The sequence below is a fragment of the Lampris incognitus genome, chromosome 6 (genome assembly GCF_029633865.1).
Source record: "Lampris incognitus isolate fLamInc1 chromosome 6, fLamInc1.hap2, whole genome shotgun sequence".
In the NCBI taxonomy this organism is placed as follows: domain Eukaryota; kingdom Metazoa; phylum Chordata; class Actinopteri; order Lampriformes; family Lampridae; genus Lampris; species Lampris incognitus.
The window spans coordinates 8,714,531-8,738,927 of NC_079216.1; the positions used below are offsets into that span (position 1 = coordinate 8,714,531).

The 24,397-nt window shown below is 46.2% G+C and overlaps 1 protein-coding gene across 3 annotated transcripts in view; it reads right to left on the reverse strand.

The window, feature by feature from the left end:
- LOC130114782 (contactin-1a-like) overlaps positions 1-24,397 on the reverse strand; it is a 135,527-nt gene that overhangs the window by 77,975 nt on the left and 33,155 nt on the right. For all 3 annotated transcript variants that reach the window (XM_056282691.1, XM_056282690.1, XM_056282689.1), the window contains exon 2: positions 4,215-4,349. In XM_056282691.1, the coding sequence (XP_056138666.1) occupies positions 4,215-4,269 (55 nt within the window). In that variant the 5' untranslated portion in view covers positions 4,270-4,349. The remainder of the gene's footprint in view (positions 1-4,214; positions 4,350-24,397) is intronic.

The following is a 24,397-nucleotide window of genomic DNA, read 5'->3' on the forward strand; positions in this document are numbered from 1 at the left end:
TGACTGCTGGGATAGGCTCCAGCATCCCCACGACACTGATGGCAGGATAAGTGGTTTGGATAATGGATGGATGGATGAGTTGTATTGGGGAAAGTAGAGGTGAAAGAGAAAGCTATCAGGACCATGGATAGTGCTCTGACACGCGGTAACGTAAACACATGGTCAATCAGTCCGTCGACTGTTTATAAAAAAGCCAAAACAATCTAATTTAGGGAGCCTAGCTACCTTCTCTTCCTGCTCTTTTCTCTCTTGTCTTTCTTACTGCTGCATTTATGTCTGAAAGGCATGACTGCTCGCCCGGCTTGTAGATGTGCTCAGCTACGTTCAGACTTTGCATCTAAACGACCTATATATCAGCTCGTCTGGTCACATGATCAAACAGAGACTTGACATTGGACAACATACATATTACACAAAAATCATCACTGCGTATCTGTATATGACAAAAGTAGCAAAGAAAATAAGAGATTGTTCATTTAATTGGATATTTTATAGTTTTTTTATAGGTTTTATAGTTTATGTAGAATAAGCGGGTAATTTTGTTATAGACAGACTTTTTTTTTACCCCCCCCCCCACAAAAACAAAAAAGCCAAGATGGAGATGGGTTTATCTTTTCGAGCGGCTATATATAGCAAACGGCAAGATTTTAATGTAACTTGAGTTTTTTTTTGAACACAGGCGTATTTCCGTGGCGGCAATCTGAATCAATCGCAAGGGCCCGTTCCCCAACCAACTCGCTGTTGGAGGGCCCCCCAACCCCACCCCACGGGCCTCAGGGCAACCGCACTGCCTGCACTGTCTATACTTATGCCATTGATCTGTCTATTCAAATTACACCCCAAGGAATTGCCGGCACTTTTTCCACTTTTCCCCCCCTTCCCCTCCTCAAACTTTTTTTTTTTTGTCTATATCAGATATAGACTGAACTTTCCTCCAGCCATATTTTTCCAAGTCTTTTTACTTGTTTCTTGATTTGAATGCATTCATTTTCTCATTCATTGTTTTCGCAGTACATCATAATGTAAATGTGGACATGGCTTCATTTGCATACCCCATCTTGGATGTGGCACACAAACACACACACACGTATGTGTGTGTGTATTTGTCTAACTGCATGCCTTTTTGTCTGAATACACCGATCAGCCAAAACATTAAAACCACTGACAGGAGACGTGAGTAATATTGGTTATCTTGTTACAACCCCGTAGAAGAGCTACTGTCGCTCAAACTGCTGAAGAAGTTGATGCTGGCTATGATAGACAGGTGTCAGAACAACACGCAGTGCATCACAGCTTGCTGTGTATGGGGCTGCGTAGCTGCAGACCAGTCAGAGTGGCCATGATAACCCCTGTCCACCGCCGAAAGCACCTACAAATGGGCACGTGAGCATCAGAACTAGACCGTGGAGCAATGGAAGAAGGTGGCCTGGTCTGATGAATCATGTTTTCTTTTACATCAAGTGGCCAGCCAGGTGCGTGTGCGTTCTTTCTCTGGGGAAGAGATAGCACCAGGATGCACTATGGGAAGAAGGTAAGCCAGCGGAGGCAGTGTGACGCTCTGGGCAATGTTCTGCTGGGAAACCTTGGGTCCTGGCATTCATGTGGATGTTACTTTGATATGTACCTCCTACCTAAACATTGTTGTAGACCAGGTACACCCCTTCATGGCAATGGTATTCCCTGATGGCAGTGGCCTCTTCCAGCAGGATAATGTGCCCTGCCACACTGCAAAAATTGTTCAGGAATGGTTTGAGGAACATGACAAAGAGTTCAAGGTGTTGCCTTGGTCTCCAAATTCCCAAAATCTCTATCTGATCGAGCATCTGTGGGCTGTTCTGGGAAAACAAGTCCAATCCATGGAGGCCCCACCTAGCAACTTACAGGACTTAAAGGATCTGCTGCTAAAGTCTTGGTTCAAGATACCAGAGGACACCTCCAGAGGTCTTGGTGAGCCCATGCCTTAATGGGTCAGGGCAGTTTTGACGATATGGGGGGGGACCTACACAATATTAGGCAGGTGGTTTTAATGTTTTGGCTGATTGGTGTCTATATCAATATGCGAGTGACCTGTAGTCTATTTTGAATATGATTAAATTCAATTGTCGTTTGGTCATAGCCTTTGGTAGAGCTGGACAATGATGAGTCATGCACATGGAAAATAAAAAAAATAACCTATCGCTGCCATTTGTGAGAATTTGAAGTGGATGTGGCGTGAAGCCAGGAAAAACCCACATCCAAACACCCATTCCTTTCGGCTCAGTTGAAAACAAATCAAAAAAAGAGCAGACAGCCCAGGGAAAGCCAACACAGAAGGGATTGTTTCTTTTTCAGACAGGTCATTTTCAGCCCTGCTGTTTTCTGTCTGCTGTGCTTGAGCACAGCTGGGTGATCTGCAAAATCACACATAAAAAGAAAAGAATTAGATATAAAGAAATAAAACCTGTTGCTGCAAGAAGGTTGAAAAAGGAGGAATTAGCCAAGGCTCGTTTGTTCTCATTTGTTTGTTTGTTTGATGCTCTACATTGTTCTGCACAGCATTTTGATCCTTTGTCCTGCATCCCACATGTCCTGACAACATCCAGTATTATGAAGCAAAACAATCAAAGTGTGCTTTTCTCCATGTAAACGTTTAACGATCTTTTTTTAAATTTATCATTATTTATTGATAATCTCTGGCATTCCCTGCTTGCTCGTCTAAATTCTCTCTTAACATACTGACGTCAGGTCAGGATTTTGGATGAATGTGCTTGAGCTAACCTGTTAATTCTGTTCTTGACTGTTTTTGTTTTTCTATTTTACATTGCATGTTGGATCTAAATTATATATCAAGACCGCTCTCATTATTTACTGCCCCCCCCACCTTTTTTCTCCCCAATTGTATCCGGCCAATTACCCTACTCCTCCGAGCTGTCCCGGTCACTGCTCCACCGCCTCTGCCGATCCGGGGAGGGCTGCAGACTACCACATGCTTCCTCCGATACATGTGGAGTCACGAACACGTAGGAGGATCACGCTATCCCCCCAAGTTCCCCCTCCCCCTCGAACAGGCACCCCGACTGACCAGAGGAGGCGCTAGTGCAGTGACCAGGACACACACCCACATCTGGCTTCCCACCCGCAGACACGGCCAATTGTGTCTGTAAAGACGCCCGACCAAGCCGAAGGTAACACGGGGATTCAAACCGGTGATCCCCGTGTTGGTAGGCAATGGAATAGACCACTATGCTACCCAGACGCCCTCATTATTTACTGCTGATCATGTCATGCCAATAGCAATTCATTTTCTAATCTGTTATTCAATCATACTATAAGGTGTTGTGTGCTGACTAGCAGACCAGAGTGTAACTGCAGGTGGGACAGAAAAGCCCAATATGCATAATATCAAAGTTATAATCCCTTTAAGTGCTGGTAACCTATAAAGAGTTCATATTATATATCCATCCCGCAAAAGTGTACAACTTGCCCAGCATTTTGACCGTTTGCATCTGGTTACCCTACGCCCCAACCTTCCCAAGACTTGGCTCACACGCGCAGTCCTCAGTAAACTGCGTGGTGATTGTCGCAAAATCAACAACAACCGATGTCTACTGATATCTGCTGAAGGTGTTTGAAAGAGTTACAGATGTCTGCTAACATGCTGGTTGTCCCCTCCCTTTCTATATGGATTTGCCCGTCAGGTTGTTTTGACTTGTAGTCCAGCTCGTGTCATCGCTGGACAACGGAGAAATCACATTCATTCATCCAAGTGCTTATCTCCAACCAGGGTCGTGGGATGCTGGAGCGTATCCCAGCAGTCATTGGGCAGCAGGCGGGGAGACACCCTGTACAGGTCGCTAGTCCATCACAGGGCCCACACACACACACACACACACACACACACACACACACACACACACACACACATTCACACCTAGGGACAATTTAGTACAACCGATTCACCTGACCTAGATGTCATTGGACTGTGGGAGGAAACTGGAGCACCTGGAGGAAACCCACACAGACACGGGGAGAACATGCAAACTCCACACAGAGGAAGACCCGGGACAACCCCCAAAGTTGGACTACCCCGAGGCTCGAACCCAGGACCTTCTTGCTGTGAGGCGACCACGCTAACCCCTGTGCCACCGTGCCGCCAGGAGAAATCCCAATCAGGTAAAAAAAAAAAATTTGAAAACTGGCATCTTTGCAGTGAGCAGGATAAAGCGAGCACTGACCAGCAGAGGAAAGAGAGAGGCCCAGGAGATGCAGGAGCAGGGTGAGGCGCTGCATGGTGCTGTAGTTTGAACCTCCTGGCGGGATGGCAGCTAGAAGCACAGCCGATGGACCATTAGCAGGACAGCCTGGTTTTTCTTGAAGGGAGACAGAGAGAGACAGAGTCAATACTCAATAGACATCAAAAAAACTGCATTGCAGTCAGTCATGTTCAATTAAATATATCTGTAAATCCATAAATCAAAATTCACTTCCAGAGGGCTGAATTCTATACAATTTTGTACATTGCAAAGAGCAGACAAATGGTAATAGATTTACAACAACAAGGTACTGAGTATATAAATGGTGTAGTGAAAGAATGCAAAACACTAACAACTGATACATAAGTTACAGTGAAATAAGCAAAACTTTATGGCTCTGTTAGTTATAGTCAGCTAGTTTAATAAGTAGATAAACTGTTTTTTTAACACTTTTAAAGCAGAGTTCATAAAAGTGCTTTGCAGTCAAAGCAGAGAGAAGATGCAGAGACAAGGTCCTTCACAGCGAGAAGTTAACAGCGAGGAGTTAACATGTTTTACACGTTTTCATTCCAGTTTCCTTTTATGATCCAAGGGCACACACGAGGATGAATTATTGACTCTACATTGCCCATAGGGAGGAATGATGTAAGGGGATGACTGTGGCCCCTTTGACCCTGGATTAGATTTAGCTGGTATGGAGAATGAATGAATGAATGAAATATAGTGCCTTCCCAAACAGCAGCTGTACCAATGGTTAAGCTCCAATTCTTGGTCTAGATTTCAAGGATGACTCACAAATACGGCTCGTTGGGGGTTAAGAGGTCAAAGTAATCCACTTAAATGTAGATTTATAATGTAAAGCACATTTTAACTATTTACAATGTCTTTAAAACTACACTTCACAATTTTCAATCAATTAAGTGTTCTCAAGCTTACACAGAACAAACTTCACCCATCAGCGATTCAATGTCAAGTGGTTTCGCTGTCACAGCTTCAAGTGGTCTGGGATGACCAGTAGAGAGTGTTCAGAGGAATAGCTCCTCGTCTAGTTACTAGACGGTCAAGATGAAGAGACGGTTTTTCTGTGGTTGAAAATGGCTAAAGATGAGGTTATGGCTAATTGCCTCAGTCGTGGCTTATTTAGCCATGGATTTATGAACGCACCCTTGGTCTTCTTGCACACAGAAAGGGCTCTTGCACACTGAAACGCCATCGCTAACGGGCTTGAGTAGTTTTGAATAGGTAGATATATGACAGTAGACAAAAAATAGACGTTTTGGCATCAACACTTTGTTTCTGTATGCCGTTGCAACCTCGTGATACATATTGAAATCACCGAGGATGTACCACTCATAGCAAACAAGCCCTGCAACTGGGCCAAACTTGCACAGTGTACCTTTACTGTCCCTAAACAAAAGAGATAATGGACTGATGTCTCTGCTGAGCTATTTGAAAACACCAAAGACTGTGATACAACTTTTGTGGCACTTGAGCATTGTTACACTGTTCAACACAATCTACGAGAAGTCAGACGAGCTGCTGAAATGTAAACGCTGATGCTGTGTAAATACCCCCACCCCCTTTTTCTCTGCAATTGTACCCAGCCAATTACTCCACTCTTTTGAGCCGTCCCGGTCGCTGCTCCACCCCCTCTGCCGATCCGGGGAGGGCTGCAGACTACCACATGCCTCCTCCAATACACGTGGAGTCGCCGGCCGCTTCTTTTCACCTGACAGTGAGGAGTTTCATCAGGGGGACGTAGCGCATGGGAGGCACCCCAACCGACCAGAGGAGGTGCTAGTGCAGCGACCAGGACACATACCCACATCTGGCTTCCCACCCGCAGACACAGCCAATGGTGTCTGTAGGGACGTCCGACCAAGCCGGAGGTAACGCAGGGATTCGAACCGGGATTCCCATGTTGGTAGGCAACGGAATAGACTGCTACGCTACCCGGACGCCCTCACACTGTGTAAATATTTTGACCCAAACACTTGTGATTTTGCAAGTGGAGTTCAAAGTGCGATAGTTAATTATATTTTTTCAGCTACCAGACTATCTGGATAACATGTCGTTTTACCCAGGTCAAACCAATCACAAACAGGCATCGAAATAGAGACGTGCCAGTTTTCTTTATTCTGTTATTTCTCAAATAGCATAACTGCACTAAAAGAGAAATGTTTGACAGGCGGGAACCTGGCATGCATTTACATTTGTGATTCTATAGCACTAAGGCTTGATTGATAAATTATAGGTGACATAAAACTGCACACGTTAGCTTCAGATGTGCATCCGACTCAACCAGTGTCACAGCGCACGACAACTTTGATGTGTCAGTTCTCACGTATACATAGAGAACTGCAGCATTGAAAAGTGAATGTGTCACATCTCTTCCTCCAAGCAACTTCAGCCAGTGGCCAGTTTTGATAGGCTGGCGCCTTGATGACTGACAGGCGGGCTGTTGCTACAGACAACCCTGAGGTCAGTTTTGATGGGGGAGTGATCTCTCTTCTCACTTGCCACCCTCAAGAAATTAGCCGGACACCGCCAGAAGGACCGACATGACACCAACAGCTCTCAACCTCATGCAGAGGAACACATTTTGACATGCAACAGCTGTCTGAGAAAAACAACAACAACAACAACACAAGCAACACTGTCAGAGAGAATGGGAAGAGCGCAGCACGCCTGTATTTATACCCCTTTGGAGTTTGGTCCAAGAAAAAAAAAAAGAGAGACAGGCAGCAGGTAATGATGCTCGTTCACTTCATTTACAAGTCTCGCAAGAGAAAAAAGCCACTGGCTTGCCGGCGAAACTGAAAACATTCTTGCCTGCTGATTACAACTAGGTAGTTCTAATTAGGACCGTGTTAATCTGATTTTGAATAAACAAAACTCCTTTTCAAATCTACCAGCGGGGGATATTCCGCTGCTGCATGGAATTTACCAGGCTGGGTATCAAGTAATTATATCACAGGACCATTCCTTATTACAATCTTTCAGCTTATCCCCCTGTTTCTCATCAAAAAGGGAAAATCCAAAGGCTGAGAGACAAACAAGAGTACATCCACCATTTTTTTTTAAATTACTGCAATAGACCTCTTAAGCATAGTATGAATTTCAAGCTCAAATCAAATACAGGTTTCTGGATCCAAACCTCCATCCATCCATTATCCAAACCGCTTATCCTGCTCTCACCCTGTCTCAGTTCTAATCTTTGCTGCTTTTGAGGGTTGCTCTCTTACGCATGTAAAGACTGGCTGTGTTGGATTTTGGCCAGTTTTGAGGCTACATTAAGAATTGCTGGCAATTGTAAGCTTGCTGGCTAGCAATTGTTAGCTTGCAGGCTAGCAATTGTTAGCTTGCAGGCTAGCAATTGTAAGCTTGCTGGCTAGCAATTGTTAGCTTGCTGGCTAGCAATTGTAAGCTTGCTGGCTAGCAATTGTTAGCTTGCTGGCTAGCAATTGTTAGCTTGGCATAAGCAGCACGGCACAAGCAATATGACAATACTGACAATAGAGATCAGGAATACTGTCATTTCACTTCATGCACTTGCGTACATGAAATGAAACGACATGCCCCAGCCCACAACAGTGCAACACAAAGACACAAACACATCCCAAAACTACAAGGACACACATATCCAAAGTAACACACATATCCAAACTAAACAAAACAAAAAAAAAAAGCACTGTCCAAGGGAACGAACGCCAGCCAGTATGAATGTCGGCACCGCCGGCCTGAGTAGGCTAGCAGTTAGCTTAGCCCTCCCCGCTTCCGCGTCCTGTCAGACCGCCCTCGGCGTTTCCTCCTCGGGCGCAGCTCCGGGCAGGGGCCGTGGTCCCCGGGCCCACCGCACGGAGCAGACCAAGCTCTCCCAGCCGATCCAGCGCCAGCTCTCCCGGCCATCAAACGAAGGCAAAACTTAGACGCGGACGTGGACAAAGACACTGTGGGTGAGGCTGCCGCAAATGTGAATTCGCGCCGCCCCGGGAACTCTGCCTCTGATTGGCTAGTGTACTCGTTACGGTTAGGGTCAGGGTGGGGTTAGGGATAGGGTTAGCCAATCAGAGATAGAGTAGGGGCGGGTCTTGTGGAAAACGGGTACGGGAAAAAAACCCATCACGCGTCACCGGGTGAGGCAAACGCGAATTCGCGCGGCCGTCTCCCCACACCGGAAGCAGAAATGCTAATACAATAGCGCTGATAAGCAGCAGTTAAGGAAAAATGTGCTCTTGTAACCCATTCGCACTATAGTGGCGTAACCACGCATTCTTTGTGGGGGGTCGTGTCCCACGCCAATACTGACAAAATACCAATCTGCCCCCCCCAATGAGATCCGGCTCTAGACAATTGGGGGGGGGGGGGCTAGACAAGATTACCAATCGGGGCCCTCCTTGCTTTGCCTGGAGCCGATAACCATGAAATAAAACGACTACTTTCGGCTGCTCCCGTTAGGGGGCGCCACAGCGGATCATCCGTTTCCATCTCTTCCTGTCCTCTGTATCTTCCTCTGTCCCACCAGCCACCTACATGTCCTCCCTCACCGCATCCATGAACCTCCTCTTTGGCCTTCCTCTTCTCCTCTTCCCTGGCAGCTCCATATTCAGCATCCTTCTCCCAACATGTCCAAGCCATCTCCATCTTGCCTCTCTTGCTTTGTCTCCAAACCGTCCAACCTGAGTTGTCCCTCTAATATAATCGTCCCTAATCCGGTCCTTCTTCGTCACTCCCAATGAACTATGAAATAAAACTATAAACTGAATATATTATTGGTTTTATGAGGACAACATGACAACCCTTTGATATCGTACTACAATGCGGCAAGAACATTTTCGCAATCTATAAAGTGGGCATAATCCTTGCATGACATTAATACGCAAAACACAGATTTGTGGTAAACACGTCTTCATTCAGTAGATGTTCAATTATAATTATGCCCTCAGACCTCCAATCAGAGGTCTCAGCAACATCCTCAAGGCACAAAGTCTTTCCAAACTGTCAACGAAAAATGGAGGGGGGGGGTGATACAACTCTTGACGACAGGCACGCTGGCAGAAAAACAATACAACCCAGCCAACACTCAACAGCAGTCATACAATTCAAAAATAATCTGACAACAAAGCTCAATCAACGCACAGAAAAATTAAAACTGTTGATGTGAAGTGTGAATGACAGTGAGTATATACACCCACAACATGAAAGGGACTAACATTCTGTTATACACAGATGTTATCGGCAATTCCTCCAGCAAGATGGTTTGCCAACTGCCTTGAGTGCACCAACAGACTATTTTCCAGTGCATAGAAAAGAGGTTTCCAGTGTCCTTTCAGTGGAACTGACAGAACGGCTGGAGGGATTTAATTATGCTTACTGGGCTCTCAGCTACACATGACAATATCCTGCAGATACCCAAATGTATGAGAAACACGGGGCCAAATGTGACAACAGATTCCATTGTGATGCTAGATTAGCTCCAATGCCTTTGGCTCAGCACGTGGCGGAACGGGAGCTACACAAAAAAAGGTCCATCACTGCGACTGTGTGATGATAAACGTCAGATATCTATGCTGACAAAATTAAATCCGAAACATTATAACTTCTATGGCCAACAATAAAACTAGGCAAAAGATGAGGAAAACAAAACATTTCAAAACATGTTTACCAAAAAAATAGATAAAATAAAGTGGTGTCTTTATAGACGTCTCACCTACATATCTACGATGTGCGCTACACCAGTGTTTCTCAACCGGGGGTCCGCGGACCCCTAGTGGTCCGTGGTGTAATTGCAAGGGGTCCGTGAAAATCAAATATCTTTAAAAAAAAAGATCCTATGACATTTATAGAAATAGGATTATTTTACTCAAATGTGACTGAGACCTTTATCTACCTAAACTATAAAGGGTAACAGGACTTTTTTCTCTAATTACATCTGTTTCACAAGTGTAATTTATTGTATTTCAATAAGAGATCTCGCTCCCGTTTGCATTGTTAAAAGTTACTGCATAAAAATTCTGTTGTTACATATATCTGAAAGTTACTGAATACATATTCTGTTTTGTTACATATATCTGAAAGTTACTGAATACATATTCTGTTTTGTTACATATATCTGAAAGTTACTGAATACATATTCTGTTGTTACATATATCTGAAAGTTACTGAATACATATTCTGTTTTGTTACATATATCTGAAAGTTACTGCATAAGAATTCTGTTTTGTTAACTATATCTAAGTTACAACTGAAAGCTCTTATTTTTGCCCCAAAGAGTGAATAACTGCTGTAATGCAATTTAAAATGCAGTTTCTACTGTGTCTATCAAATTGCAACCCCCCTCCCCCAAGATCAGGTGGAGGGGTCCTCAGGGTAGATCAAAAATACGCAGGGGGTCCAGCACCCCAAAAAGGTTGAGAACCACTGATATAGTGTAATATCGCGGGAGCATATAGCATTACATGGCCATGATGGGTTGTGGAGTCGTGGTATGGTGTATATAATGTAGTGTATGGGCAATATAGTATCTAAGTCATAATGTATAGTATATGGGCATAGGTTGTTGATTAGTCAACCATAACGAAACGCTGTACAGTGTCATACCCGTTGTGCATACAAGCTTGCCTCCAATGTCCTGTTGTTGCTCCATTTACTTATTCTGTCTTTTGTTGTAGTTTTGTTTTCTTTTCCGGTGAGTCTGAAAGCGCCCGCAGCTGCCGCGAGCCGGAGTCAAATTCCTCGCGTGCATCAGCACGCTTGGCCAGTACAGCTGATTCTCATTCTGGAAACGTCCGTCTTTAAAAATTTGGCAATCTGTGGTTTCCCTGAAGCTGTAAAGTTGGTTTTTTTCTCTATTTGACTGTATGTGTGTGAGTGTGTGTGTGTGTGTGTGTGAGAGAGAGAGAGAGAGAGAGAGGGTATTCACCTGTGAATTGCTAAAGATATTAATTTTAATTTATTTCCGTTTGTTAAGGAAAACGTAAGCGTGGGAACCCCCCCCCCAGTTGTACACTTGGTTGCGCCCATCTAGCACGCACGCGCAGCTCAGTTGTCCGCGTTAGCGTGTTGTTGCTAATAATGTCCGCCAAGAAAACTCAGAACCAGATCGCCCGACCTTCTGATCCACCTCACGTTGTTCGGTGCTGTGACGGTAATCTGATGGGGGGGGGGGGGGGGGTTCTGGTCAGTCGGTGGCGGTGAATAAACGTAAGGAAGTAACGCTACCTACGAGTTTTGTTTTGTTTTCCAGACAGGAAGTAACTGGATACCTAAACGTTAGCTTAGCAGCTAAGACAATAGCTAACGTACACTGTTCTTAAAAACGTATAGTAAACAGCATGGTAACATTAAAGCATATAAAACTAGTAATAGAAGCAGAATACTCAATGTATGAAATTAAAATGATTGAGGTCAGTCGTGGTTGTTTTGGTAAAATAACGGCATGTGGCCACAATGCAGGCAGCCCAGAGACGAGATGGGGAGACGGAGCCGTGGTGGTGAGGAGGAGGGGCGTGACCATGGAGGGGCGTGGCCAGACAGGGAGAGCCAGGTGAGAAGCTGCAACGTGAGACTAAACGGCTCGATAACATCAGTTTTAACCCAGGCCTACACGTCAGCAGTAAATGAAACCAGTAATAAAAGCAGAATATCCAAATTAAAATGATCATCAATACAAGGTCAGTCGCTGTTCCTCTGGTAAAATAATGACGTCTGGTCACAACGCAAGTCGTCAAAACTATGTTCTAAATGTGCAAATATTCATATATAAATGTCATAGAAGTGTGGGAAATCCACTCTAAAAAATTCGGAGGGCTCTCATTTGGAACCCCCCTCTCCATGTCTATACCATGCTTTTGTCCTTGACCACAGCTGTTGGCAAAATAATTTTTTTTAAATTCAATAACGTTGAAATATGAATAAGTAATACCCTCATCATATGTCATTTCTACTTATATTACGCAACCCTAAAAGCAGAATGCTTGGCAAGCAGGATCCTAAAATCCCATTCAGTTTTGTCTAGATGAAAAATGAATGGATCCGGATGGAGTCTGAGAGCCCCCCAAATGACGATAACACTCTAGAGGTCTATACCCTCCTCGGTGGCCACGCTGCACCAGAAAGTGGAGCTCCACAAAGCCTCCCTGAAAGTAAAGCTAATGTAGGCTGGGACACAGTCCCTGAACATATATACCTTTTTGATGTCAAGTCAAATCAGTGTTTTGACAGGGCACCCCCTTTGGCCTCAGCCAGATAAACCAGAGCCTGAACAACAGCATCCCAAGATTGAATCTGACCCGGTATATATTCTTCTACATAATATTCTAGGTGTCTTCCCTTTTGATTTATATGCCACAAAAATGACCTCAAAATCCTTTAAGAGACCAGTAGTAGCACTCGTGCACCTTCAGATAACAAACACAATATGGTACTACATATAATGATAATGTGACAGTGCTGAACTTCAACAACCAATGATGTGTCTGCCAGTTCATACCCAGGTCGTACTAGACGTGTGCGGGTGCACGTGCCTGCGTGCATGTGTTGATTAGAGTGAAATTGAACATGAGAGAGACATTATTGATTCTTTTTGTGCACTGCCTGAGGTGTCAGCTGGTCGGCTCTCGAAGAGGTGTGACAACATGAATTGAGATCTCAGCATCCTCCGGGAACAGAACTCACCGAAAATGGATCATTATGAGGGAGAATTATGTCAGTTGTGCACGACTCTCTCTCTCTCTCACTCTCTCTCTCTCTCGCTCTCTCTCTTTCTCTCACACACACACACACACACACATGCACACATGCACGCACACATCCACAGAAGCAAAACCACACAACCATGCACAGGATCACCCAAAATACAGATGTGAATAAAGACACAAAGACGGTAGTGCACGTATATGCGCGCACGCACGCACACACACGTGCACATACATACACACACACACACACACACACACACACACACACACACAACACATAACCCAATCATGCAGCTACTCCAAGCTACATTAGGACGGACACAATGTCTGGGGCTCTGCAGCTGGAGGAACACAGTACAGAGGGGATTTCATCTTCACGCCGGCCCGTTTCCTAGCAACAGCTCTCAAAAGGAACAGTCTGCGCGCGGCGGGGGGCCTTTTGTGACCGCCACCAAAACTATTCAAACACTCATTTTAATCTGGAACAACCCCGTCGTCCAGAAGTGGGGACCCCTTGGTGCTCTGGTCATCTTCCTGGGTAATTATTCCACCCATTAGGCTACGACCCAAAAATAAACTAAAACTAAACTTATTTAATGTTTCGGCTCTCGCGCCCCATTCCCCCCCACCCCTCTCTCTCTCTCCCCCTCTCTTTTCCTGCTCTTTCTCTACTTCTGTAAAGCATTGCATATATATATTGCTTAATGTCGTTTATGTTAAGTCATAAATCATGAATGGTCTTAATAGAGCACTTAGAAGATTGGGAGGAAACGATAATGAGCCTCATAGCGCAAACACACACACACACACAGATACATTGACATACATACATACTTAGGAACACAGATAGATAGATAGATAGATAGATAGATAGATAGATAGATAGATAGATAGATAGATAGATAGATAGATAGATAGATCGATAGATAAAACATATATACTGTATAGTTAGAGAGAACCAGCCCCATCTCCCCCATTAAGAAATGGGCGTCTCAAAACTGACATATTGTTAAAAAAAAACAGCAGACAGTACCGTAGAGAAAGGTGGTGGGCTCTTATAATCAGTATTAATGGATCTCCCACGACCTTTTCTCTGGCGGTCTGAAATACTGTGATGAGAGAGCCTAGACATCACCATTAATCACCATGGCACACATGTGACGGGCTCCAACAAGGCCGCTCCTCCGCCGCCATCAATCACGGCCCGGACGGTGCCACAGCTATTACCGCCTGGGCTCTGATTTTCCTCCTTTTTCTGCCGTAGGTTTTGTCTTCCTCCGGCTTCTTTTTTTGCCTCTCTGAATTTCAATTTCTCTCTCTCTACACTTCTCTCTCTCTCCCTCTCTGACACTAAGTATATTCGAAATACATTTATGCTGTAATTATTAGTTATTTTCACCTGCTTGTTTAACTAGCTGACCCCCAGCTGCAGTCCTTTCATTATTTACTGACTGGCTCTCCTCTCATTCTCTCCCTCTATTTGTATAGCTCTCTTTTGATTATCTACATACTCTCGCTGTATTTCTCTACATTTATCCTTCTCTCCCCTTATTTTCTTTCCTCTTTCTCTCTAGCTCCCTTTTTACTCTCATAATTTTTCTCTCCCTCTTTCCCTAGTCCCTCTAAACTCCCCCCCCCCTCATTGAGATTCCAGTGCCAGTACTGTGAAATCAGTTCAAGTTCCCATAATGCATCAGGGCTGTCATGCTTTTGGAGGGTGATTCGAGGATTTCTCTCTCTCTCTCTCTCTCTCTCTCTCCAGTTACCAGTTACACCAGCAGTGCTTTGAGACGACCCCATAGCCCCCCCCTCCCGCCTCCAAGAATACAACAGAGCAAAAAGAATCCATGTTTCACCCCCATCCGTTTCTCTGCATGGCCCCTGGTGCTAGCTGCATGAACCGGTGGGCATGAACGTGAACGCCATCCATTATCAGCTAAGTCACATCCACACATCCAGCAGGGCTGAAGAAGGGGGCGGTGGGGGTTGGGTCTGTGTGCGGGTTATGAGGCTTGCTGAGAAGGAAGGGGGCGGGGCTGAGCGGGGCAGCCAGAGTGGTTGACTTCACAAACAAGACGTAGGAGGGAGTGGGCGGGTGGGGGTCTTTCTTCAGACACGCCCACCCTGACCTGCCTCCCCCCACGAAACATTGTCAACACACACATACACGCAGGACGCCACAACCACCATCCGTCATTAACTCCAGATTTACAGTAATCCTACCAGAGAAATTAGAGATGAGAGACGGGGGTTAGCGCTGGGCTGGTCTTAATCAGTGTTGAAGGGAAAATGAGCTCCACTTAGACGCTGTGTGAATTCCCACAAGAACCTCAGCCCATGCCTGGGTTGCATAAGAAAGAGGCTGTTTGGGGTGAAGTCGAGGAGAAGGGTTTTTTGATGCGTTACACGTCTCTAGGCTAAATGATGATTTGCCCTGAATTCATAATCGGCGCGGTACAATAGCTCAAACTGTGGTATGAAGTATCGACTCCAATACGGATATGTTATTTGACATGAATCTGGACAGGTCACATGTCTTCATCTTGGAATCGCAGATGTTTCGGTTTGCCTGAGAAGGTTTTGAGACATCCACAAAAAGAAAAGAGAGCAAGAGAGAGACCATCGATCTATCAGGGATGGGCAACCTGATCCAGAAAGGGCCGGTGTGGGTGCAGGTCTTTGTTCCAACCAAGCAGTTACACACCTGAGTCTATTAGTCAACCAATAGTCTTTGCTATCCAAAGGAGTTGAATCAAGTGCAACTGGACTTGGTATAGAGGCCTCCTCAGTTCGTTACTACTTCTGAGTCTCAGAAGTATGAGACTTCTGAGTCTCATCAGCAGCCAGTCAGACTAGCTTGGTCTAGTCAGAAAGGCACGAACTGAGGAGGCCTCTTGGATGAGAGGCGAACCGTCTTCACGGATATATACCAAGTCTAGTTGCACTTGATTCAACTCCTTTGGATAACCCTGACCTGGATGAATGAGAACATTCACAGACACATAGTCTTTGCTGAAGACCTTGATTTGTAGACTCAGGTGTGTAACTGCTTGGTTGGAACGAAGACCTGCACCCACACCGGCCCTTTCTGGATCATGTTGCCCAGTCTTCCTGAGCGCAGTTGTGTGTAACCGCCCTGTGATGGCCGCTCTGGCTTCAGGTACTTGGTTTCACATAGACTGAACTTTTCCAGAGACAATTTCTCCGAGTGTGACTCGATTCCTTTTCTGTTTCACATTCACACAACTACATACGCTTGTCCGCGGGTGAAATCGCAGGTTAAGCGAGTCGTATGAGGACTGTCGGACAAAGAAAGGGTGGCGGAGAAAAGCGGAGCATAAAACTGACTCAGTTTTTTAGGTCTGAAGGCGATCCGCTGTTAGTAACTGAGGCTTGGACCCTGAGCTACCTGAGGAAACGCGACCGACTTCTTTCATTTCCTCTTTCAAGTCGAACACGAAAAGACGCTTTCACACACCTGTTTTCAACTGTTGAAACGTGCGACTGTGCCGAAACTTTTTCATCACATATGGTACTTTATTTTATTGTATAATCTTATAATATATATATATATATATATATGTGTGTGTGTGTGTGTGTGTGCGTATATATATATATATATATATGTATATATGTATAGTTGTATAGTTGTATATGTATAGTTGTATTTTCATATTGTATCAAAAGTGCTAAATCTCCGTCTATAGGGGTTAGTGGTTGTGTCAGGAAGGGCATCCGACGTAAAACTTGCCAAATCAGTATGCGGATTGACAACGTCATACCGGATCGGCCGAGACCCGGGTTAACAACGGCCGCCATTGGTGCTGTGCCATCACAGGGTACTGATGGAAACTGTAAAATCCACTGTGGTGACCGCTGAGAAACAGGGAATAAGCCGAAAGAAGAAGAGTGATACATAAATAGTGTTGAATAAATAAATACACCGTGCCGCTGCAGTGGTTAGCGAGGTTGCCTCACAGCAAGAAGGTCTTGGGTTCAAGCCCCGGGGTAGTCCAACCTTGGTGGGTCGTCCCGGGGTGTCCTCTGTGTTGTGTTTGCACGTTCTCCCCGTGTCTGTGTGGGTTTCCTCCGGGGGCTCCGGTTTCCTCCCACAGTCCAAAGACATGTAGGTCAGGTGAATCAGCTGTACTAAATTGTCCCTAGGTGTGAATGTGTGTGTGTGTGTGTGTGTGTGTGTGTGTGTGTGTGTGTGTGTGTGTGTGTGTGTGTGTGTGTGTGGGCCCTGTGATGGTCTGGTGGCCTGTCCAGGGTGTCTCCCCACCTGCCACCCGATGACTGCTGGGATAGGCTCCAGCATCCCCGCAACCCCGAGTAAGGATAAGCGGTTTGGATGATGAATGAATGAATAAATACATGGTATAATTTGCCCAACCAGGGACCAGTTGTGTAAATCCTTTAGGACCAGTTTTTCAAGTTAGACTAGTCTGACTTGAGACTGTTGCATAAATAGCGACCCTGTACTGCTGGGGGTTCTGCTGGGTAGAGTCAGTCCCTGCTCATCCCCTTGCTGTCTGTCAATCACGGGAATGCATGTTATGTTGGTCAGTGTGCGTGGCTGTGATTGGTGGAGCAGGGGGGGGGGCTGGCCTGCAGGTTACTGATTGGTTTTTGTGGTTTTCGTTTTTGGAGGGGGACGACGTTGCACCTTTAGGGAGACGATCGGTATACCCTGGAAGGCGGAGGTTGTTACGAAGCAATTCTATTGGTCAGTAGGTTTAAGGGTCCTTCCAGCCTACGTTGAACGGTTGTTGCCTGTGTTTAAACTGTCACGTTGGCGGCAAAGTAGTAGTAGTAGTAGTCACATGAATAGTATAATACTAATAATAACAATAATAATAATTGTGTAATGCTATTAATAAGGTGAAGACACAATAGGACTGACCCTGACCCTAAGGGTATACGGATCGTCTACCTATGGCACCTCTTCGTGTCCTCTCAACGCAGTTTTGAATGGTTGGGTCGTTGTTGTTGTTTTCCCCCCAGTTTTTGCGGGTGTCTTCCTGTCACTGGGTTTTCCCTTCATAAAATCTACTCTTTTTAAATTTCTGAACCAGCCGTTTTAAAGGTGTTTTTGAACATCTTTGCCACGCTAATGACCATTGGGGTTTATGCTAAGACTTTTTTTTGCTTTTTTGTGATCGTCTCCTAAAACTTTGTCACTTCCCATTCAGCCGATTAACGCTTGTAAATGAAGCGCTTTCCTCCCTATGCTCCTCATACGCAGAGATTTTCTTTTCCTTTTTTTCTGCCAAGCTTGTGCTGCTAGGTGGAATGGTTTCCTCATCCACCATTTATTTTCCCTCTCCTGTCAAGTGTCTTGGCTATTTAAGTCAGTCCCACCTTAGTCAGCAACAGGTGGGCTTTATGCGACAGGTGAAGTCCAGTGCCGATAGAACATTTAGATTTAGGTGAAAGACTCTGCCTATCTTCATGCAGAAGATCCCAGATATTCTCAGGCCGTCTGAGGATTCGGTCCAGAACGGCATCCGTTCATGCCGTTCTCACCACTTCCCCCGGCTTCGTAAAATAACGTTTAAGTGAGATGAATGCTTTTCAGCAAAAACAGACGTGTTCTTTGTTTGAAATGTCCGTGTTTGCGTGTGAACCAGGAAATAAAACTGTCCTATTTCTGCAGACATGTGGTGACTTGATGTCTCTCCCACATCACGAGGGGAGATGGCACAAATTACCCTGTCATCTGTCTGTACCTGTGACAGCTCTATACTATTACACCTCTCTCTCTCTCTACTCCATTTTTATGCTTTGTCACTACCATTGTGTCAGAAACAAATGGCAATGCATATAATAGTCGAATCTATGAATTATTTATAGAGAAATCATTGACTTTCTCAATGCAAAAATGAGCCAGGGAGAGTCTGCATGTTTGCTCTGCCCGGGCCCTGAAAGATTCATGCTTCTCCACTCCCTCCCACTCAGCCTTTGGTACCTTTGCACAGGGAAAATGGGGGGTAAGGGTTTGATTATAGTGAGGCAAAGGCTTTATTAACCAGCAAACCTTAAGAATGAGTTCATTTAATCATTTCAGTAGGTATAGGCCCATGACACAGTAGGTAAAATGGAATGAAAACAAAAGGTGAGCTAAAACCTGAAAATAAAAGATGCCTTTGATGCTCTTCGGAGATGGCCCCCCGTTGTTAAGCAGGAAGTGTGTAAAATAAAGACAACGGCGGAGTGTGTTTTTTAGTATTTTTCTGTCAGTCGATAACAGCTTGTTTGTCCGCCGTAGAGTTCCCCTCTAATCCTTCGGATTTCTGTCAGGAATGTAGTAGCAGTGAATTGTATTATCCTTCTCCTGGATCGCCACCTTGCCGTGGTGGAGAACCTTGGGTGTATTAATGATCCCAAGAGCTATGCCATCTGGAGCTTGGCTCCTGGCGGATTGGTCAAGGGGCAGGTTCCAGACGAAGCGCGATCCAACAAAGACCTCAACAGTGGAACTTGTGGAAGATGTCTCCAGGTCACAACAGGATGTTGTGTTGCTGTAAAGCCCACTGAGGCAAATTTGTGATATTGGGCTACACAAATAAAATTGACTTGACTTGACAATGGCAGTGAAGGTGGATGAAGGCTGCAACAGAGGGTGGTCCCCAATCATCTTGGTTCTCCATGCCATTGGACTCTGGCCACCCCCTGCCAAGGACCGTGTGGTGGCTTCAGGTGCATCAGCCTCTCCACGTAAAAAGCTGTCACGCACAGGCGTCCTCCCATTATGCGGCTCCAGGATCAGCCTCTACGCCCACCTGAAGACCCAGAAGGACCCAGAAGGACTCAGAAGGAGGATGGTTATACTCGACCCCGAGTGACCGCCGATGAGTATTATCAGTGGGAAATGGTCCCATAATGGTGCATGCTATTTCATAATTTTAGAAGAAAATGGGATGGTAATAGATGTGTGGAGTTTGCATGTTCTACCCAAGTACACAGCGGTTTCCTTCAGGTTTTTACCTTCCACAATCCAAAGAGTTTGAATGGAAAATCAATTACTGATTAATGCATGACAATGGATGTAAACCTATGTGAGGAACATGCCGCCTTAATACAAACTGCCCCTTGTCATAGTGTTACAGAAGCTTGTGTTTGACAAAAACTTGTAATGCACACCGACTGTTACTAGCAGGGGTCCGGTACATTACTACTAGCTATAAAATCACTATAATTGTTGCTATGGAAGCATAAAAGGGTCACGAGTACCATTAGTGCCGTTATCACACATAAAGTGCTTTTATGTTCTGTTGTCCTTTCATACGGAGGGCTGAGAGTCGTGCTCTGTATGCGAAGTGTCCTCTTCTTTATCTGGGTGGCTGATTATGAAAGACTTGGGACTTGTTCCGGTAACAGTGGATCCTGTGTGGTATCATTTATCTGAAAAGCCACTGCGACACGTCCCCATCCCTGAGACTAAGTATGGGGCAGATAACGCCTCGCTCTGTTAAAGCATTATCCATGATGTACCCCAGCTGCAGACGACGCAGCCATAGTCATAGCTCCCCTTCTCTCTCGCTCTCACGCCCTCTCTCATGTAAGCTATTTATCTGGGCCCTTCCAGTCATCACAATGAACCCCCGAGGGCCAAACGGGCTCCGCAACCTCAGCTGACCCGACTCTGTTGCACCAGTCATTCAGTGCAGTGCAGAGAGGCCGTGGACATTGTGTCTGAATGACACCAACCTCCAGTTACATCAGTGTTCATTCATCCATTATCCAAACCGCTTATCCTTAATCAGGGTCACGGGGATGCTGGAGCCTATCCCAGCAGTCATTGGGCGGCAGGTGGGGAGACACCCTAGACAGGCTGCTAGTCCATCACAGGGTTGACATAGTCACACCTAGGGACAAATTAGTACAACCGATTCACCTGACCTACATGTCTTTGGACTGGGAGGAAACCGGAGCCCCTGGAGGAAACCCAAGCAGACACAGGAGAGAACAAGCAAACTCCACACAGAGGACGACCTGGGACGACCCCTGAGGTGGGGCAAACCCGGGGCTCGAACCCAGGACCTTCTTGCTGTGAGGCAACCGCGCTAACCACTGCGCCACCGTGCCGCATCAGTGCTGCTTTCACAAAAACACAACAATGCACACAGGAAAAACAACAACAAAAAAGACGAAACGGATTTGAACCATTCTGTAAAACGTGAAGTACTTCCTATCCGTTACTGTCAAAGGAGCATTACCTTCATGCAATGCTTCTTTACGTTAGCTTGTATATGGCGGGTAATTATTTGGCTCCAGTTGTAAAACTGAGTGACAAACGGGGAACGTGGACCAGCGGATGACAGCCACACCCCCCCCCCCTCGCTGATTTACAGCCCCGGGGAGGCTCTTAAAGTAATGATTTACCCGCGTGTGCCGCGCTCCATCCCCGCTATGGCGCGTCAACTGGCAGGCCACCATGCGGACGGCCGCTTTTTAATTCATTTGACCTTTTCTTTTCAGCGGTGTTCCTATTAGCCGTCACCCCCCTCCCCCAAACTCCACCCCCCGACTCATTACCAACAACTGCAGCCGTCTACGAAATCTCGGTCATCAGGTCACCGGCCGAGACAATAAACGAGATTTGCCTGGTCCGAGCCGAGCGTCTGCGAGCCAACAGAGTCCAGATATAACAAATGGTGGCTTGTTCATCAGGGGTCGCATCGTGTATGACGCAATACGAGGCGTCGCGTCGTGTATGACGCAGTACGAGGCGTCGCATCGTGTACGACCGCAATACGAGGCGTCGCATCGTGTATGACGCAATACGAGGCGTCGCGTCGTGTATGACGCAATACGAGGCGTCGCATCACGTGTGACGTATCGCGCTCGAGCCCCCGAGAGGTCGGGAGGGGGCGGGGCCGGCCGCAGAAATGGCGCTCAGCTCCCATTAACTCCATGGCCCCATCCGTCCGATGAAGAGATCAGCTAAGTGCTTTCTACCGGACAGCGATGACGTGTTTTAGCGCCGACATATTCCCACTCGGCGATGGGAAACAGACTAACGACCAGCCGACAGAGCACTTAAAAGGTTTTACCAGCGTCGAGGATAAGAGACCGGGTCCAACATCCGGGAACTATAAGTAACGCGCGAGTGCCACGTGACTTGCGATGAGGCCGAACGACGTCTCCGGCCAATGACGAGAGAGAAAGAGGGGGACCGAGGTGAGGCGAATTCATGATGCATTAGGTAGCTAAATACACGACAAACAATAGAAAGATTAATCTAAGTCTCGCCCTCCCCCCTGCTCTTTTGATATTCATCCCTTTATTGGATTATGGGAAGTGAATCCAACATTTGGTCCACAGATTAACTTTAACAAAAGACAGCGTTTTAATGTAAAACATAAAATGAGCCACCCATCGCCCCCACCCCCTTCTCAATGGCGCCGTTGTCAATGAGAGGATGGTTGCCCATTACCGCAGTAAATATCCATCACCTCAAAGACACGTCTGAGAAAGAAGACGACCAGGGCGCGGGAGGCCTGGCGCCATGCTGCTTACCTTTCCGTGTAGAGGAGCTAACATGGCAGCGACCGGTGAGTGAACGTGTCTGTGTGTGAGTGTGTGTGAGAGAGAGACAAGATGAGCTACTTAGCAACCCCTGTTCCCGTCCTCTATAAAGTCCCTGCCCTGCCAAATGTCCTAAATCCTGCGCTCCATTGTCTGACTCACAAACAGGCTATGGGGCCGGACTCTCTCTCTCTCTCTCTCTCTCTCTCTCTCTCTCTCTCTCTCTCTCTCTCTCTCTCTCTCTCTCTCTCTCTCTCTCCAAGGTGCACAGAGGGGGAAGGGAGGGAGGAAGGGAGGGAGGGAGGCGAAAAGCTTAATTCTCTAAGCAGTACAGGGAGCCATGCAAATGGGACGCTGCAAGAGGAGCCTCCCCGCAGTGAAAGCGCTCCTCCGAGGGGTCGTCTCTACACGCAGGGGCCTGGTTTGGGTCTAATCTGATAAATCCTCCAGTCTCTGTACACACACATGCACACACACGCACACACACACACACACACGCATGGATGAAAACACATCCAGAAATGTATACACTGTAAACATACAAACATGTGCACACAGACACACACACACACATTCATGCATGCATGTAAGGGCACACAGACATGCAAATACAATATGACCACATATATAAAAAGTACAAAAAGATGCTGGGGATACAAATACAGTATGAACACACACACACACACACACACACCGCCCTTGAATCCTCCCACCAACACCAGTAACCTGTCCCACACCCCAACACAATCCCATCATGTGCCTGGCTGCAGGCCAGCTCTAAGTGGAGCTCATCTCAAGAGCAGACACACCTTCAAATCACCGCCGAACAACATCTTCATCACCGCGACCCTCCTCCACAAACCTTACAGAAAATCACAGCGCCCACCGGGGACAGAAAGTGCTGTGACTGGAGCAGATTTCGGTTGTTGTGGGAGCTGAACCGGTCCAAAAAAGATGTTTTTTGCAAAACACCTCAGCACTTGTGAACATCAATACAACACTGAGCAAGTTGGGATGGAGTCTGAAAGGCTGCTGCATTAATGTGTAGTTGTTTGTTCCGGAAACTTGACACTGCAACCAGTCCCGATCCTAATGTAGTTCAACAGATTCTGCAGTCCCGTGTTTCTGTCTTGGTTCACAATTCCCCTTCTCCCATCCCATTTATCTGACTACAGAAAGCCTGCAATAATTGAGCTCTTCTCCGAGGCTCTGCGATCCGCTCCCCCTTACAAAAAAATAACATACAGAGAGAGAGAGAGGGAGAGAGAGAGATACTTAAGGGGAAAGGGATTTAAGTCTGTTTTTACTAATACATGAGCAAATTCCATGGCTCAAAACCTTCATTATCTTCAACATGAGATGTTGAATGGTTGCAGTTCTGGAGGGGGCCCCCGACTAAGAAGTCTGGGCTAATAGAGGCAGCGGAGAAAGGGTCCAGCCTTCTTCATCAGTGGCAGTCTTAGCAGCAGATAACCCCTGCTCCCCAAGTGTGTGCACGTCCACGTCCACGGCCAACCCCCCCCCCCCCCGTCTCTGCAGCTACCACGGGCTTTTGTTGTAAGATAATGTTTTCCTTTATTCAGCCTGCTTGGGTGAATAAGGGTCAAATAGAGTCTTTTTCTCGCTCTTCTCTTCTCTCAGGCAAAAGAGGCAGAGGCCTTTACACAGATTCTCACTCAATGACTTTGCAGTAGCATTAACCGCAAACTGCTGAGCAAGTGGTTCCGGGATTTGGCCGACGGGAGACCGGAGCAGACTCGGGCAGGGCAGGAAACTGCAGAGCCAGTGTAACGACACTCAGCCGGGGCTCCGGAGAGCTCTCGGGGCCCCGCATTACATATTAAGTAATCGTAGGCAAAATCTCTCGCCGGTGTCGGCGCTCCAACCTGGACCGTTTGACAACATGATAAATAACGTGATCAGTCCCAAAAAGAA